At 34.5% G+C, this 17,590-nt stretch overlaps 1 protein-coding gene across 1 annotated transcript in view; it reads left to right on the top strand.

The window, feature by feature from the left end:
- Positions 1–17,590, top strand: part of Ammecr1 (AMMECR nuclear protein 1) — a 121,991-nt gene that overhangs the window by 93,967 nt on the left and 10,434 nt on the right. The window contains exon 3 of the mRNA XM_003467575.5: positions 3,818–3,932. Within this exon, the coding sequence (XP_003467623.1) occupies positions 3,818–3,932 (115 nt within the window). The remainder of the gene's footprint in view (positions 1–3,817; positions 3,933–17,590) is intronic.

The following is a 17,590-nucleotide window of genomic DNA, read 5'->3' as shown; positions in this document are numbered from 1 at the left end:
CTATTTAAAGGTAAAAGCTAAGAGTGGATACTACAAAGAATTTGGATTTGAGTCAGAATATCTGGGTTCTATTTGTAGTTTTATGAGGAATCTCCATACTGATTGCTATCCTTGTCTGTCTTAATTCAGCTGGGTCACTTCATGAAAGTGCCAGCTCTGAACTGTATATTCTAACTGTTCAGTTTTAACATTGTATGTTCTCTATACTAAAAAGAGATTGGCTGAGGGAAGCTGAATCCTCTTGTTTATCAGCCATCTACAAGAGATTGGCAGCTCAGAGGTCAGTTTCTAGCTGCATTTTCATCTTTTTTAATCCCTTAAGTCCTTCCTAGGCTTTCATTGCTAGTTTATTTGCCTAGGAATTTGCATTTACAGACATTGAGGGCTTCCTACCTGTGGAATTTTTCTATGCTCATGAATTTAATGCAAAGTTACTTAGAAATGAATAAAAAATACAAGAATCAGTTTCATGAATGTGTCTATAAAATCAGATTCTATCATGACTGATTTCCCTTTATGATTTCTGAGCTTTGAAATCAGTACATTTGAATCTTGGTGTAATGAAATATCATTGCCGTTTTCTCCCTTATGCATTGTTCTAAATATACTTATTTTCTTAAAGCCTAAAATGATAGATCAACAAAGCACCATATCATGACAAAATCTTGCTAGCTTAATTCTGTTATGCCTGTTAGGTACTTAAAATTTTCATTGATTTGAAATAGGTTAAATTGCACAGGGCTAAAACTAACCTTCCATTGGCTTTCTTGGGAAATAAACAAAATGATAGCTTCTCTTGAAATTAAATTTATGAGAACTACAGTACACGTGTTATTTATTTATATTGAGCCAGGGTCTCACTATGTATTTCAGGTTAGCCTTGAGCTACATATATGGCCTTGAATTCATGGTGATCCTCCTGCCTCAGCCTTCTCAGTGCTGAGATTATAGGCCTCCGTGACTACACTAAGTTTAAATGTATTATTTTAGTGAAAACCTATAGTTGGCTATAAAAAGTGCTTCATTAAAGGAGGTGTAGCACTACAGTCAAAAGGGTAAACAAGCTGATTGTGATGGCACATGCCTATAATTTTAGTTACTTGGAAGGCTGAGGCAGAAGTATCTCAAGTCCAGGATCAGCCTCAGCAACTCAGTGAGATCTTGTCTCAAAATAATGTTTTAAAATGGACTGGAATGTAGCTCAGTAGTACAGCATTTGGCTAGCATGCATGAGGTCCTAGGGATCAATTCCAAGTACCATCAAAAAAGGAGTTAGAAGAGACACATAATAACAAATATTGGTGAGGATGTGTAGAAATTTAAAATCCTCATATACAGTCGGATAGCGATGTAGAATCATGCAGCCATGACCAGTTATTCCACCGGTATGTATCTAATCAAGAGAAATGAAAACCTATGCCCTCACGAAAACTCACATGTAAACATTCACAGCAGCATCATTCATAATAGCTAAAATATGGAAATAGTCTATACAGTCAATTAGGCAATAGAAAGGACAAAATACTGATACATTCTACAGTATGGATGAAACCTAAAAACATACACTAATTGAAAGAAGCCATACACAAGAGGCAAAACTATTATTTGATTCCACTTCTATAAAATTTCCAGAATAGGGAAATCTATAGAAACAGAAAAGTTAGATTAATGATTATCAGGAACTTGGAGGTGAAAGGAAAGAGCAGTGATTGCTAATGGGTTTGAGAATTATTTTTAAGGTTATAAAACATTCTAATATTCTAATATTAGTTTATTTCTAATATTATACAACTTTTTGGATATATTAACCATTAAACTATTTTCTCTCAAGGGGTGAATTTAGTAGTATGTGAATTAAATCTTAATGAGACTATTCTATATTAATACATCAGTTCCTGTATTACTATAACAGGAATTATGAAAATATATGTAAATTGTATTTTATGCCAGGGACTGGGGAAGGGGAGGCCTGGGGAGTCAGTGCCACATGGTATAGTTTCAGTTGGGAAATATACAAAATTCTGGAGCTAGATGATGCTTATGGTTGCACAAGTGTATGAATGTACTTAATCCTAAATAATCATATATTTTAAATGTTGTTTTATGTATATATTAATAACAATCCATAACACAAAACTACATTTATATTATTCTAACATGCATGCCCTTGACTTTTCCCTTTTCTTTTTAGTGGGAAAATTGAAAATGTGATTGGTCTTTCATTTTTTATGCCTGGGGCTCTTCTTGATTATGTTTTAGAATTGTGTGTGTGTGTGTGTGTGTGTGTGTGTGTGTGTGTGTGTGTGTGTATAAGGGAGGTGGTTGTACTGTGTCTTTATCTTGGCTTTGAATGAAAACATGAAAGTATGTTTTAAAACTGTATTTTCCAGTAGGAGGATAAAAGAAGCCAAACCATAGGGAATTTATGTTGCTAAATTATAAAATAGTGAAATGATGTTTTCAGAGTGTGCGTTGTCACAATTTCCTGGTTTTCTTAGTTAATCTTAGCCTTTTGAATGGGGAAGACATTTGCTTTAAAAATATATAATATTGTTATATCCTCCTAGCAGCCTTTTCCTTTGTAGAGCAGGATATAGTAAACACCAAAATGCACTGAAAATGCAAACACAGTAGGTAAGTACAAAGGAAAGGATGGAAAATTAGGAAAATCAACAATAATAAGTTACTGAAAAGGCAATTAAATTACATCCAAAGGCTGTAAAACTGTTATGATCTAAGCAGTTGGTCTAAGTTTCTAACCTCTAAGGATTAATCTGTGAAAATATTTTCTAAGCCTAGATGCTATTTAGGACTTTTGAAGATGAATGACCTGAATGCCCATAGTGCCATTAATATAGTGGACAATCAGAGTTGTATTTTTCTTGATCAGGAAGTGTTTTATTATAACAGTATAAGGAATGCACAATGCCTCTGTGTGTGTGTGTGTGTGTGTGTGTGTGTGTGTGTGTGAGAGAGAGAGAGAGAGAGAGAGAGAGAGAGAGAGAGAGAGAGAAATTGTCTGTTCCACTGTTGCAGGAAGAATCAGGGCATTCCAAAACTTTTGTCCTTTAGAGCACATTTTTTCCAGACTTTGGCTTTGTGATATACTACACAGTACTTAAATAAAGAATCCAATCAGAGTTGATGTACTCAGAAATCCATTGATGGATTAATGGTCTTATAATCATACTTTTTTAGATTAGTCCTATTTCCTGTAGTTTCACAATTTTTGAGTCATATCTTGGGTTGGACTTTATGGAAGCCACATACTCCTTGTATTTTTAGTTTATAATTTGAATGATTTCATGCTCTTTGATTTTTTTTTTTTTTTTTTTTTTGCTTAAAGAAAATGACATTTTGATCTTTTTCTGAATTCTTGGAGTTCTGTGGTAAGTGGCTAGCCTACTGTATAGGTTTTTATTTTAACTATATAATTGTGTATGTATCATCCCAACACTAAATCCAGGGGTCTTCCAACAGGTTTCTGTAAGTCTGGTTTTTATTTTCCTCCAAGTAAAATAAAATATTTTCAGATTCCACAAGTAATACAGAAAGACATCAAGAGATGGCTGAACAAAAAATGTAGTTGATCATTCACCTTGCAATTGAAGTAGTCACAAAAATTGCTGGCAAACAGAATCTATTAGATGAAAATCTAAAATCTGTGGAGACCTTGAGTACATTTGAAGATTTTGGGCATCTTTAATATTTTACTGCTTTTTTTATTCTCTATCCTTTTCCCATGATTTTCTACATTTAATATTAAAAATTTTCCTACACAGTAATTGCTTTAATGTTTTCTTTTTGTTTTCAACAGTGCCCTTAAAGATAGCCGTTTTCCCCCAATGACAAGGGATGAGCTGCCACGGCTTTTCTGCTCAGTGTCTCTGCTTACTAATTTTGAAGATGTCTGTGATTATTTGGACTGGGAGGTAAGAATATAAAAAACGTTAAAATAAAATTGAATGTAATTCCTGAGTAGATATTAGAAGCTAGGCTTAGAAAGTAACTCTTTCAACCCTTTCTCATAAAGTTCACTGTTGAACAATGAGATATGAATAAAGATTTTTTTAAACAATAACCAAAGTTCCATGTATTTTTATAATTCCCTAATTGAATTTGGTCTTTTATTTTTATCCCACTAGCTTAGAAGAGCACCTCATAAAAGCTGTTAATAAGTAGTAAAAAGAACTGACTAGAATACATTTCTCCTATTTCCATTTCAGTGCACTCGTGTTTAACTGCTACCAAGTGATTACAGGGTGTCAGAGGATGGATTTCAGAATTAAGAAACAGAAGTTATCTAAGATAATGTACCACTGAGGGGAATCAGCTCACAGAAAACACAGAATGTTGTTTAACTGAGTTAAATAACGTGAATTCATTCCTGACTACCTTAATCTGAACACTTTTTCTCTAACAAATAAGATTTTTATAGCATTGAAGATGACCCTTTTTAAGGCTTTAAATGTTTACAGCCAACTGCAGCATAAGTGCCATAAGTTTGTCACCACTTACCTAGAGCATCTCTGGCATGATCAAAGAAGCTTCTATTGATGATATTTTTATTTTTTTAGTATATATTCTTAATAAAGTTCAGAATTTTTAACAATGATTTGCTTTAAGGTTGAGAGGAGATAGTCATGTATACATTTATTAAGTTTTACATGCGCATACTTGCCCATATTACTAAGTGCCAGCTGTATGCCAGACACTGTGCTACGTGTACCAAAGTGGTGGAAATGTATTGAAAAAATATAAAGAAACAAATGCTGTGGGACAGAAACAATGGGAATTCAGTGAAGCATGTTTCTTTTCATACTGTATCATTGTGCTATAACATGATTTAATTCTACAGCTGTTTTGGAGAGACCATCACCTTTGATAACTGAAATACTATGCCTTCTAGCCAGATCACTATCTTCACAGATAATTGGACTGGAATTTTATTTTGGTTTTTCCCTGATGCCTGTGAGACTTCAGACAGTTCATTCCACTGCAATTTACTTTTTTCAAATAAAAAATAACACAATTATAAAATTCTTGATATTCATTTGAAAAAATCTTTATTATGTAAATTATTACTCCAGAGCTTTTTAAAAACTTTTCTGCATAGAGTAGGGTAAAAGAGTTCTTTCTGGGTTTTGTGGTAGGATTTGATAAAGTATTACCAGAATATAATATTGTATATTAGGATTTTTGTAAAGAAATAAAACAGTTTAATAATGCTGGTCCTTGAAAAGTTTGAATATGTAAAGCCTTTTGTAGAATTAAAATTTCCTGCCTTATACTTTCTGTAAGTTTGTTGTTCCTATTTGTTTTGTCTTAAAGAAAAAATTTACTGACATTATGGGCATATTTTCCAGTACTTTATTTTTAAATGGCGCCAAGACATGTCACCTTTTTATTTATATTACATATCACAGTATGGATGATTCTTTTACTGATTTAAGGCTTCTGTACCCTCTTTTCTAGCCCAGTTTTTATTTCTGCTTTTTAGATTGCAGCATGCAATATGTGTAGAGGTGGGACGGGAATAATAGGGAATAAAGCCTAACATCTAGAAGATGACCAAGCTACAAAAACCATTTTACTCTTATGGCTGCCATTGACTTGTAGATGTAATTTGGCAGATAAGATGTATGTGATGCTCATGAGCATATATTGTATAAATGTGTGTGCATGTGTATAGCAGAGAAAGGAAACAATCTAATAGGTAGGTGTTAAGCACAAAGTAAATCAGCATCATCTTCAAGTACTGTCATTAACCTTGAAGTTATTGAGTGTTTATGTTCATGAGCTATATTAGTTTTCTGTTAGGAAGGAGGAAAGTAAAGCACTTAAGGATTGGCACTGTATAATCTTTCAGGGGCAATTTATCCTCTTTGTTCACTATCTGCAAGCTTGAATTTCTAGAAGATTCTATATTGTTTATTGGTTTTGCATATGTAATATATAAGAAATTCAGAGCTTAAATATTTTTGTGCTAAGTGATATTTTCCTATTGAAGCAAAAATATATTTATTTGTATTTTTAATGTGCAAGCATTTATAAGTGAATTAGATACTGCTAGAATGGGTAGGATACAAGGGAAACTATTCAGTTAATTTATCATTTTTCAAGTTGGCACAAGAGGAATTTCTCCTTAAAGAGCAAGGGAGAAAATTACATTTTAACTATAAGAATGTGTGTTGCCTTTTAAATATGTACCAGTGTGATTTAAAATGGAATATTATTGTGGGAATGATATTCTAAAAGTTATCATTAATAATTCTGAAACAGCATTGTTACTTTAAGTACAGAATGTGTAAGCGGGATTAAAGTCATTTAAAAATTATATTGATATAATTCTATTCCTACATGTATGCCCAAGTAATTAAAAAAAGTGTTGAAAGAAAAGTTTGTACACAAATGCTCATAGTAGTACTACTCAGAATGATCAAAGGTGGAAACAACTTAAATATTTGTCAATAGATAAATGGATAAAAAAGAAAGTGGTATACAGCTAAATGTTATTCAGCCATAGAAAGAAATGAAGTACTAATGTATGTTACAACATGAATGAACTCTAAGACAAATTCTAAGAGAAAGAAGCCAAACATAAAAGGTCACATGGCATGACTCAATTTACATTAATATCCAGAATGGTTAAATATATAGAGATATATTGTCACAGATTGGGAGAGGGGTGAATAGGAAGTGACTGCTTAATGGGTATAAGGTTTTCATGTAGAGTGATGAAAATGTTCTGAAAGTTTAGATAGTGGCGGTTTCAACCACATTGTGATTGGGTTTAACTGAATTAAATGCTTCAAAATTCTTAAAATGGTAAATTTTGTTATGTATATTTTAACATAAAAATGGAAAATAAGTTTTACATACACACACTGACCATAATAATCATTTACATTTATTAAAGGAAAATTTTAATAATTCAAAAAGTATAAATAAAGAAATGCAAGTCATTCATAATTATACAATTCTGAGAAAATGTCTGTTAATACTTTGGAATATAGTGTTCAAAACTTCCATATATGTAGGTTCTCTAACCACAGATTCAATCAGCTGCAGATCAAAAATATGAAAAAGTTACATGTTTATTGAATATTTATAGACTTTTTTCTTGTCATTATCCTCTAGATACAATACAGTATAACAACTATTTACATAGCATTTATATTCATTATTTTATGTAATCTAGAGATGATTTCAAGTACACAGTTGTCTTAGTTACTTTATGCTCGTCGCTGAGACAAAATACCTGATGCCCAAGTTAGGAAAGGAAAGGTTTACTTCTTACAGTTTTTGGAGGTTTCAGTCCACACTCAGTTGGCTCCCAGGCAGGGGGGCATGGCTGGGCCACCGTTCATGGCGGCCGCCAACAGCAAACCGGAACTGGCAAAGAACAAGACACACCTTCTTCCTGACATTACATCACATCCTGGCTCCACCCCATGGGGGGGGAGCACTGACACCATCAATCCAAGCACTAGACAATGAACCAATCACAAATACACAATGCAAACTCGTAAGGCCTGGCGGACATAGACATAGACCATGACATTCCACCCCTGGCCCCCAGGACTCATGTACATCCTTTATACAAAAGACATTTAGTCCACCTCCAATAGTTGCCAAAGTCCTAACAGTTTCAGCATTGCTGAATAGTCCAAGTCCCAAATCTCCTCCAACATCTATGGCAAACTCTTAACTGTAACCCCCTGTACAAATGAAACAAGGTTAAACATTTCTGAAATGCAAAGGCACAAGATAAACATTACCATTCCAAAAGTTACAAACAGGGGAATATAAAGCATTGGAAACAAAGCAAGTCCAACATCTAGCAGGACAAACATTAAGTCCTAGAGTTCCATGCTCAGCATCTGAAGCAATCTGGTTACAAGCTCCAAAAGGCTTGGGTGATTCCACCCCCAGGGCACTTCCAGTGATTTCAACTCCCGCAGCTTTTCTCTTAAATCTTTTCTGCTCGCTTTTTGCAGCTTCCCTTGGAGCATCCACATTCCTGGCTTTTCCAAACTTCTGGGGTCTCCGCTGCACCTTTGGCTTCACACTTACATCTTCACAAATTTCCCTCTCAGGGGCACAGTGCTTGGCCTCCCAGGCCCTTTGCAATCGAGATGGAAGCCGTCTTACCCTCAGAATTCGTGCATTTTCCTTGCACCTAAAATCAGCACCATGTGGATGCCGCCCAGGTCTGCTGCCAGCTGAAGCAGTAGCCAGGCTTTTCTCTGTCTTGGCTGTAGGGGTCAGTTGCCTAGATCGCAGGGCTCTGTTTGCCTAATTGTGAGAAAAAGCTTCTCTACATTGCCGCCATTCTGGAACCTCATGTGGCCTCTGTCGCCATTCTGGAACCTCATGTGGCCATTTTCGTCATTCTGAAATATGGCACTCTGCAGCTTTTCCCTCTGAGCAAATTTTTTCACCTTTGTAGTGAGGCTGCATAAGGTGGGGACCCGCTTCCTGGGATGCCCTGGGGCCATCTTTCTTATCTCTCTTTTTCCCCTCAGGAATCAAAATCTCAACTCTGTCTTTACAATCCACAGCCTTTCTCGAATTTTCCTTCTGGCCAATCTCACAGTATTTAAAATTATCCTGCTGGGCTCTTTGTTCTTGATTTGAAACATAAAGCTCGCTAAAAGCCGCCAACAATAGCCATGCCACAGGCTCAACATTCGATTGCTTTTTAATTTCCTTTTCAAGATTAATCAGTCCATTGCCCTTTGTCTTAGTCTCAGGCAAAGTCTCTGGGCATGAGCAAAAAGCAGACAAAATTTCTACCAAGCCATAACATGCATCATGTGGAGTCCAACAACCAATACAATCCTTCTTCCCAGCAGAAACCTCCCAAGCCTGGTCTTTACCATCAGGCTTTCTATCAGCCTTCTGGTCTCCTGAGCTCTGACCAGAATCTCCTCTACAGAACAGCCTAAGCTGCTCCAGCTCTGTGCATCCAGGCAACATGTCTGAACCATTCCAAACTCTGCCCACAAACCATTTCCAAAGCCTCTCAAAAAACATGGTCAGGTATAGTCACAACAAATGACCCCACTCCTCGGTACCAAATTTCTGTCTTAGTTACTTTATGCTCATCACTGAGACAAAATACATGATGCCCAAGTTGGGAAAGGAAAGATTTATTTCTTACAGTTTTTGAAGGTTTCAGTCCACACTCAGTAGGCTCCCAGGCAGGCGGGCATGGCTGGGCCACTGTTCATGGTGGCCGCCAACAGCAAACCAGAACCGGCAAAGAGCAAGACAGACCTTCTTCCTGCCATTACATCACATCCTGGCTCCACCCCTATGTGGGTGGAGCACTGACAATATCAATCCAAGCACTAGACAATGAACCAATCACAAATATATAATGCAAACTCATAAGGCCTGGGGGACACAGACATAAACCATGACAACAGTGTAGTATGTATCACTTATCTGCAAATACCATGCCATTTTATACAAGGGGATTAAGTATCCATGGCATTTGGAATGGGATGTGGGGATCCTGAAACAAGATTCTCACAGATACCTTTATTTCATTCTATCCTTTATGTGTTTATATGAATAAATCTGCATATTTGGCTATGTATCTAAGACCATATTGGATATACACATAGTTACTATTTCAAAGAAGATTAAGGAGGTCTTTGTTTATCTCTGCATGTAGCTAATTTGTATTGCGAATTTCCTTTTTGAGAAGTCAGTTTATATTAGGAAATTATACATTTCACTTTGATAAATTTTACACTGTCAAATCAGTAGTTTTCTTCCAAGAATAAAATATCCTATTCACAATAAGTATCTAATTTTAACTTGAAATGCAGTTATATATATATATGTTTATGCATAACATATAAGGAGAAACAAAGATATTACTTCAGAATTTTCATAGAGAATTTTAAGATCAAATACAGATAATGTTTTATATAAGCAGAAGCCTCTAACATAGGGCTTTTCTGATGGAAAAGTTTGATATTCAACACCCACTGGCAAAGTATATTACTACCATTGAATCTCTAAATAAAGGGATGAAAGTCCCACCCTATATCAAAACAGAATGATGGTATAGTCTAAAAATCCCAAAGAATAGAGATAAGAAACTTCATTAACTTGAGATGCATCTTCCTGGACATGAGGATGAGGCTTATGGCTGGTAGTAATAACCACTTAATTTTCAGACTACCAGGAAGCAAAAATGGATAGTAGCTGCATGGCTGCTACTATCTGTCTTTTTCTCATCCTTGGTTTTTGATGTAATTTACTTGGAACTGTCATTTGGTAATATAACACATCTCTAGTATTATAATGGAAATTACTAAGAAAGTAAGATTTACTGTGGAGTTTATTTTAGGGACTAGAGTAACTTCACTTTTATAATGTGGAATAGTTGATAAATGATTTCACAAATAGATATAATTGATTTGAAGTCAATACTGAATTGACAGAGTGATCAATAGTGAGTTCCTATTTTATATTTCTTCAAAATATAGTTAAAACATCTAAAATGAGTGTCTAAATCTCTCAAGAAATCAGAATACTGTAGTCATTAAAAACAATGAAACCACCCACAAAAGGCTACAAAGATAAATTTGGACCAGTGCCTTTATCTTTCTAAGAATCTCGGATCATCGCGCACATCATAATCTATTTAATGCACTGATATGTGTGAGAAAGATGAAGAGTAATTTTAAGGAAAACATTTATTAACTAATGAATTGAAATATCTATCTGCAAAGCTAAAATGATTGTTAAATGAGGGAAATTATTCCTCTAGGGAAAAATCCAAAATGATCTGTCTTGTGTGTGAACACAGAAACTTGTCACCATTGTTCTGTGTTCTTCAGTTGTCAGCATTATCTTAATGCTGAATGACAGGATGATTGACAGATATGGTGCTTTAGAAAGAAAGGAAACCTTATGCAATATGTTGGAACCCTCCTAAATGACAACTAACCTAGGACTAATATAGTTAAACTGTTTGGGTGCCATGTTTCCTTTTAAAAAACAATCTGAAATTATATACAATCTGAAAGTATATACAATCTAAAAGTCAATATAATGAGTACAGTATTGCTTGAGGAATAATTATAAACATGTCATCTCATAGCTGGTCATTTTCAGGATGATATAAATGAATAAGCATTTTGTTTGTAAAAGAACTTATATAGCAAGTACGCTACCAGTGGTATTATGGAATGTAACATAGCAACATAGCACTTTGTTGATAGAAGTCAAAATATTTTCTAAATTGTAATCAGGCATCTTGTATTTCTTAGCCTTACAGACAAGGTGAATAGAACACATGAAATTTTTTTTTGTATTTTAAACTAGATTATTAGGTCATATTTAAAGAGATTAGGGACAGTTTCATTAATCTGAACACAATCTTTCTTATATCTAGCTTTCTAGATCACTGATAAGCTTTCTGGTGTATATGGCTGTCACTTGTATAATACTTTGTGGTCCTAAGACAGACTCTTGTTTTTTAGTTTTTTAGTATGTAATACTTGCATTGAATAAACCTATGTTGAGTGAGGCTAGCTAGAATGATTCTTGTGTGATACCAAAATCTTTAGTCCAAGAACTATAAAACTAGTTCAGTCCATAAAGTACCAAAGTTTCTGTCATTGTACAGGAGGCTTTTGGACTCCAGAAACTCAGAGCTGCACTTTACATTAAAACAACCTCTAAAGCCACCTCAAGTGATCACAGCTCAATTTCTTGTATATTCACTTGCAGTTAATAATATGATGCTGTTGTAACAACCTTCATGAAAGTAAACAGATGAATAAATTTGCTAGCATCATTGCCTCCCATATGATGTTTGTTCTCCTTTTTATCATCACTCACTCCATATAGCTTTACATTTTTTAGCTTCTCTTAATGTACCACTGAAAACAGAGTTCCCATTTATACACAGATGGTTAGCATGAATCATAGAGTCATCAAGTGAAAAGACTTCTAGGTGTATACATTCTGTTTCTTCCTTTGTTTTTCCCCCAGCCATGATGTATAGTGTATTTTGCCTTTCTTTTAAGATTCCCACCATTTAAAAACACATGGGCTTCATATGTAGAGAAAATAATTTTCACAGGTATTTTTTTCCAGGGATCTTTGAGATTTTTGTGTAAGGCTTTACTATCATTATCAAGGCAGTAATTTAGTCTTTGTCTTGATGCTGTACTTTAATTGTTGTTTTGAATGCTGCAGAGCATTGGGAAAGAAATGCTTCACACTTTCTGGCCATCTAAAAAGAATTTACTGTGCATCAAGTCAGTGTTTGAGAAGCCTCGTGAGGAAACAAGATGCACAGAGTATAGGAACTTCTTAAGGGATTTAAAAGCATAAGATTTTCCATTAGCTGTTAGTACCTTTAGTGAATTGGGCAGCTTAGTTCTTTCTCAGGCCTCCTTCAGTTGCTTCCCGCTTTCCTTTTGGTGTGATGTTTCGTGGGAGAATGTTTTATGCTTCTTTCTCTATAATGCACAAACTCTTCCTGTCTGTCTCACAGAAGTATGTATGTGTGTATATGAGTGTGTGTTCCTAAAAGTGATGAATTTTGCAAACAAGGAGACTCAGATTCTGTTTTTGCCCCTCACTGCCCGGTTCTGTGACTTTTCAGACCTCAGTTTCTGCCCCAGGAAGCTGAAAATGTTGCACTAAGTAATATCTAAGCTCTCTGTGAACTCTGGCAAAATGTATTTATGTAATTATTTTCCATTTTGTAAAATAGCCTGTTTCATTTTATACCCAGAAAATGAATCACCAGTGGCCATTTAGAAGTCTTAAGAAGGGGTTCTTAATTTTTAAAATGGTCATTTTCAACCTAAGTGTAGGCAACAATAGTGAAAAAATAATCCAGTTTTTAAAATTGTACATTTTAGATTTCTTTTTCACAAAAGACTTCTCTTTAGGAGGGAAAATATTCTAAGCCATTAATGACTCTCTTTTGTTACTAGATCATCTCTTGTTTTAGTCAGCTTAATATACTTAATTGAAGCAAATATATTAGGGAGGAATTATTCACTTTAGAAATAGATATTTTGCTTTGTTGAAGTGCTCATTTATAGGTAGGGTTTCTTTATTGTCTTCCTTATGACTTTGAAATTAATTTATTTACATAAATTCAACCCACATTTAACAATTTAGGAACAAGTCTCTTATAGAGAGAATTAAACCATTTTGAGTCAGATACTCAATGTACAGTTCTAAATAAAATAAGCTTTTTCTTAATTTTTTTTATCACAGTGTTTCATATTGAATATGTTTGCCAAGAGACAATCCCCCTCCAGCCTTTCGAAAGTAAACTAAGTTATATCTGTAAATTTTGAGAAACTTTTATAACTTTAATTTTCTCATGTATAAATTCACTCCCTCATGGTCATCACTGTTTTAAAAATGGATGAATGTTTTTTTTTCTAATTTTTAATGATGAAATCAGGTTTTTTTACTCAAAGGTCACCTATGTTGCCTGAACTTTGCTTTTGGAAGCTTCAGGATGTTTGATTTTTATGGAATTCTCATTATAATTAATCATTATAGGAAATTGTTTTTTTTTCCTTAATTATACTGTGAACAATCACTTGTTCTTGGAAAACCTTAGCATAAGAACAGTTTCTTTTATTACAAATAATATCTAAACATGTTTGGCTTCAAAGCTTTTCAAAGCATCTCTTCATTAATCTTGCTTTATTTAAAATCTTACTAATTCTTTAAAAGTGATTATTAGAAAACTCAGGAGTTTTTTTGCTGTGTGTCAATAATTAGTAAACATAAATGTCATCAGATTGTTTCTCCATAGCCACTGTGAATAAACTGGCAGGCTTGCATTCCTAATACACAAGATGTATAAATCTACTACTTGAATAAAATTGGTACTAATTAATCCTTTGGTAAGTTCTGCGAAAGCCAAAAACTGGTCCATGGAGACTGAACTAATTTTCTAAGGTAAAAGTGACAATTTGCAGGAGTTTTAGAGCAGAGTGACACATGCATATTTTGGTCAAGGAGATCTTTGCAGTTGTTTTCAAAAAAACAGAATGAAGGAAAAAAACCTTCCAGCAGAGGTAGATGATGAAACAGAGTTTTTATTGTAGAATATGTTAAAAGGTTACTCGTGTCTAAGTGATGGGTTTGCAATCATTTATCCTTTTTGATTTATTTATATTTCTAGTCATTCTTCTAAAAGCTTTTCAAAGGACATTTGAAAAAAAAGATAATTTGAAAAACTGGTCAGGCAATGGATTAAAATAGTCTAAATGTAGTTCTTAGTAGTATCTAATTGGTTTAGAAGAAATTCATCTTAAATCACTAAGGTAAGAGTTGTCTCTGGGTAGTACTAGGATTACAGGTCATCTTTATTTTCTCCTTTATACTTTTCTAAAGAATTTTTTTCTTGTAACAGATATTACAAGAACACTATACACTAGTTTATGAATAATAATAATAATAAATGAATTCATTAAGTTTACAAAAACAAGTTGTTGAACCAAACAGCAAGATTTCAGCAACACTATTCAAATTATGTAAATTGGCCAGGTTCCGAAAGGATCTTATCAATAATTATTCTTGCTCAAAGAATTTTTAAGAGTGTAAAATTGTAGAAAACCCATGTTTGAAGTTTTTCTTTTTTTTTTTTTTATTGTATTCGCATTCACTCGGAACAGGAAGAGTAATTATTTTCCCATGGCTGAGCTAGGACAGGACAGAAGGTTCTGTGAGGCAGTGAATGCAAGAGGGGAATGTGCCACAGTATGGGTTTTGTGTTTTTCAAAGAAGTAGCACATATGGCTTTTTCTTAAGAATATAATAAACACCAGACTCTGGGTCAGACCCATGAACTGCCCAAATCATTGTTTGTTTGTGTCTGTATCCTGGGCTATTTGTGCAAACACATGTAAGTCTTCCAGGGTGCAAACCTCAAAAAATTAGGTGTTCCAAACATCCTGAACCCCTCTCATTAGGAGCCAAGTCCTACATTTTAATTCAGTGATACTAGTGTATTGAGTCTGGCAGATTGTTCTGTATGAATGAGCAGTAAGTGTCTGTGTTGCTAAATACAAATCATATTTTGCCAAATGACTTCATTCAAAAAGACATGCCAAACAACTTTTTGATTTACTGATCTCCTGCTGTTATTCAAGATGAACTCCTGAAAATGAGTAGACTGAGCCATGGCTGCATTGTTATAGAGTAGGTCAGTTACTTGGTTCTAAAAATGGAGAAGGGTGGGACTGACTAGTATTGGCTGCAACAGGATGGCCATATGAGGGAGTAGACTAGCTGTGCTGGCCAAGATGTGATCAGTGGCAGATCTGATTTTGAGGAATGGTACCATGAAGGTAAGGTATTCAAATATTTACAACATGGAACCTGTTTGACTTAACCAGAGTACTACAATTCATACAACTTTATGCTTTTAGCCAGCTGACTTTTTTTCATGTTTCATTCTATTTGTATTGTCAGCTTGTACAGGTAAAAGTGAGACTCTTTTATAGTGCTGCTGCTTATCAACAAACTAGGGAATATTAAACTTTGACTATGCAATTGTGGGGAATGTAAAATGAACCATGTATTAAAATAGAGTGGAAGAAGGCACTTTTTAAATACTCTTGTGTTGAGGGTCACTGCATTAGAGGATAATAGTTTTAAGTGAAGCCACATTTCTAACATGAGGACAGATAATGAGAATAAATGAAACCTGTAGACAGTCTCAAAGCTTCATTTTAGCTATTATTTTTAATCTCTTCTTGTACTAAACCTTTTACTATGTAGGAAAATTGATTAATTTGTATGTATCTCTACTCTCTGTGCCCACATGCCATTGGATAAAGGATTGAATAAATAGAGAAATGGACAAGAGAGGAAAGAGGATGGAGCTGAGGCCGGATGGAGATAGGAATGCATAATCCTCAAACTGAATGATCAACTCCAGAATAATCAAGATATATATTTATGGCCTTAACATTAACCTTGATATTTAATCATTCTGAACAATGCTAAAAACAAAAGATTGTGTAATAGTGTTTAAAAAAACCACTTGCAATGAATGATCTACAATAAATATGGCTTTCTTTTTAGCATGAAATAAGAATCTGTGGAACTGGTAGTAATGTTCTCTCAGCACACAGAGCTGTTTAATTCCATATCCTCTTATTATAAGTCCTACATTTAATTTACTACCATGTGAGTTGATCTATAGCTCTGCTTAGCAAAAGTGCAGGCATGATTAAAATAATACTTCATTATCATATCCAATGGGCTTTGAAAGCATTTTTTCTCTCAGACTGTCTAATAATTTTGAAAATGATATGCAGGCTCTTCTAAGGCTAGATTTCCAAGTTACCAGTTTTTGTCTACCTGGCTGTACTTTGAGCAGTGGCAGGATTAGTCAGAGGTATGTCTGGTGATAAATTTTTTGCAGATACTGTCTCCTTATGCATCCTTAGAAATAGCCACTAAAATAACATTTTAGAGCAGGTCTCTTTCAGAGCATCCCAGTCTCGCTAGTATGATTAACTGCCTACTTTAGCCTTTGCCTTTTGGGATGCTGCTGGACTGTAGGATTTCCCAGTTTGCGAAAGAGAGGATTCACTTGTTATGCATGAATGATGCATTTTGGAATTACTGCTATGACAGACACCTGCCTGAAACAATGTGGAATTGGTTTTGGTGGTCACTTCAGTGCAGATGACTTAATTTGCAAAGCCAGTTATTTCCACAAGTTGTTCAGAATTGGTTATTCTCCACAGCAGGCAATTTTAATTCCATATCCACTCTCCTGTTTTGACTGTGTAGTATGACTGTTTGCCAGCATTTTTTGTTGTAAGAATAAGGAAAATGCTGTTGTTCGACAGGTGTCACAAGTTATTATGTTTTTATTCTGTTAAGAACATTATTACTCTTCTCTGATTCTATTAGTTCAAAAAATGAGTCACTTTGGTTTTGGCTTTATAGATTTCTAGGATATATTGAACTCTGACAAAAATTATTTCTCACAAAGAATTCACCTTAAAATCACCACAGTTACAGTTCAATTTATGAGGACTTTCAGTTGTTCAGAATCAGGAACCCAGGAAGGAATTACAATGTACGAAAGTGTTGTGAAACCAAATTAAGGAAGTTTTATTTTCTTTAAATTAAATTTGATGAGGGGCTGGGGATTTAGCTCAGCGGCATAAGTGCCTGCCTTGCAAGCAGGCGGTCGTAAGTTCGATCCTTGGTACCGATAAAAATGAAAAAGACAAAAAAAAAAAGGAAAAAGACAAAAAAAAAATTAAACTTGATGATGGGGCCTTTGCAAAATACTAAAGTAAATAAATAGTCTTATTTATGAGTAATTATTATTTTAGTCAGCATGTTCTTCGATTTTGACCTGTTCTCATATGGAGAACTTTATTGACATATTATACAACCAGTCTTCACTTCTTTTACTTGTTAACTTACTAGGCTTCAAAACCTCTGACATATTTGTTGAAGAACACAGAATGTACTCCTATGAAAGATTTATGTGTCTAAATTACTCTCCCCCACATTTGCCCAAATCACTTTCACCCTGTACAAAGTCATACTT

This window comes from Cavia porcellus, unplaced genomic scaffold (assembly GCF_034190915.1).
Source record: "Cavia porcellus strain 051 isolate PalLab524CR breed Dunkin Hartley unplaced genomic scaffold, mCavPor4.1 scaffold_3, whole genome shotgun sequence".
Taxonomy (NCBI): domain Eukaryota; kingdom Metazoa; phylum Chordata; class Mammalia; order Rodentia; family Caviidae; genus Cavia; species Cavia porcellus.
Note: the sequence above shows the minus strand (reverse complement) of the source record. Positions and strands in the feature narration are given on the sequence as shown.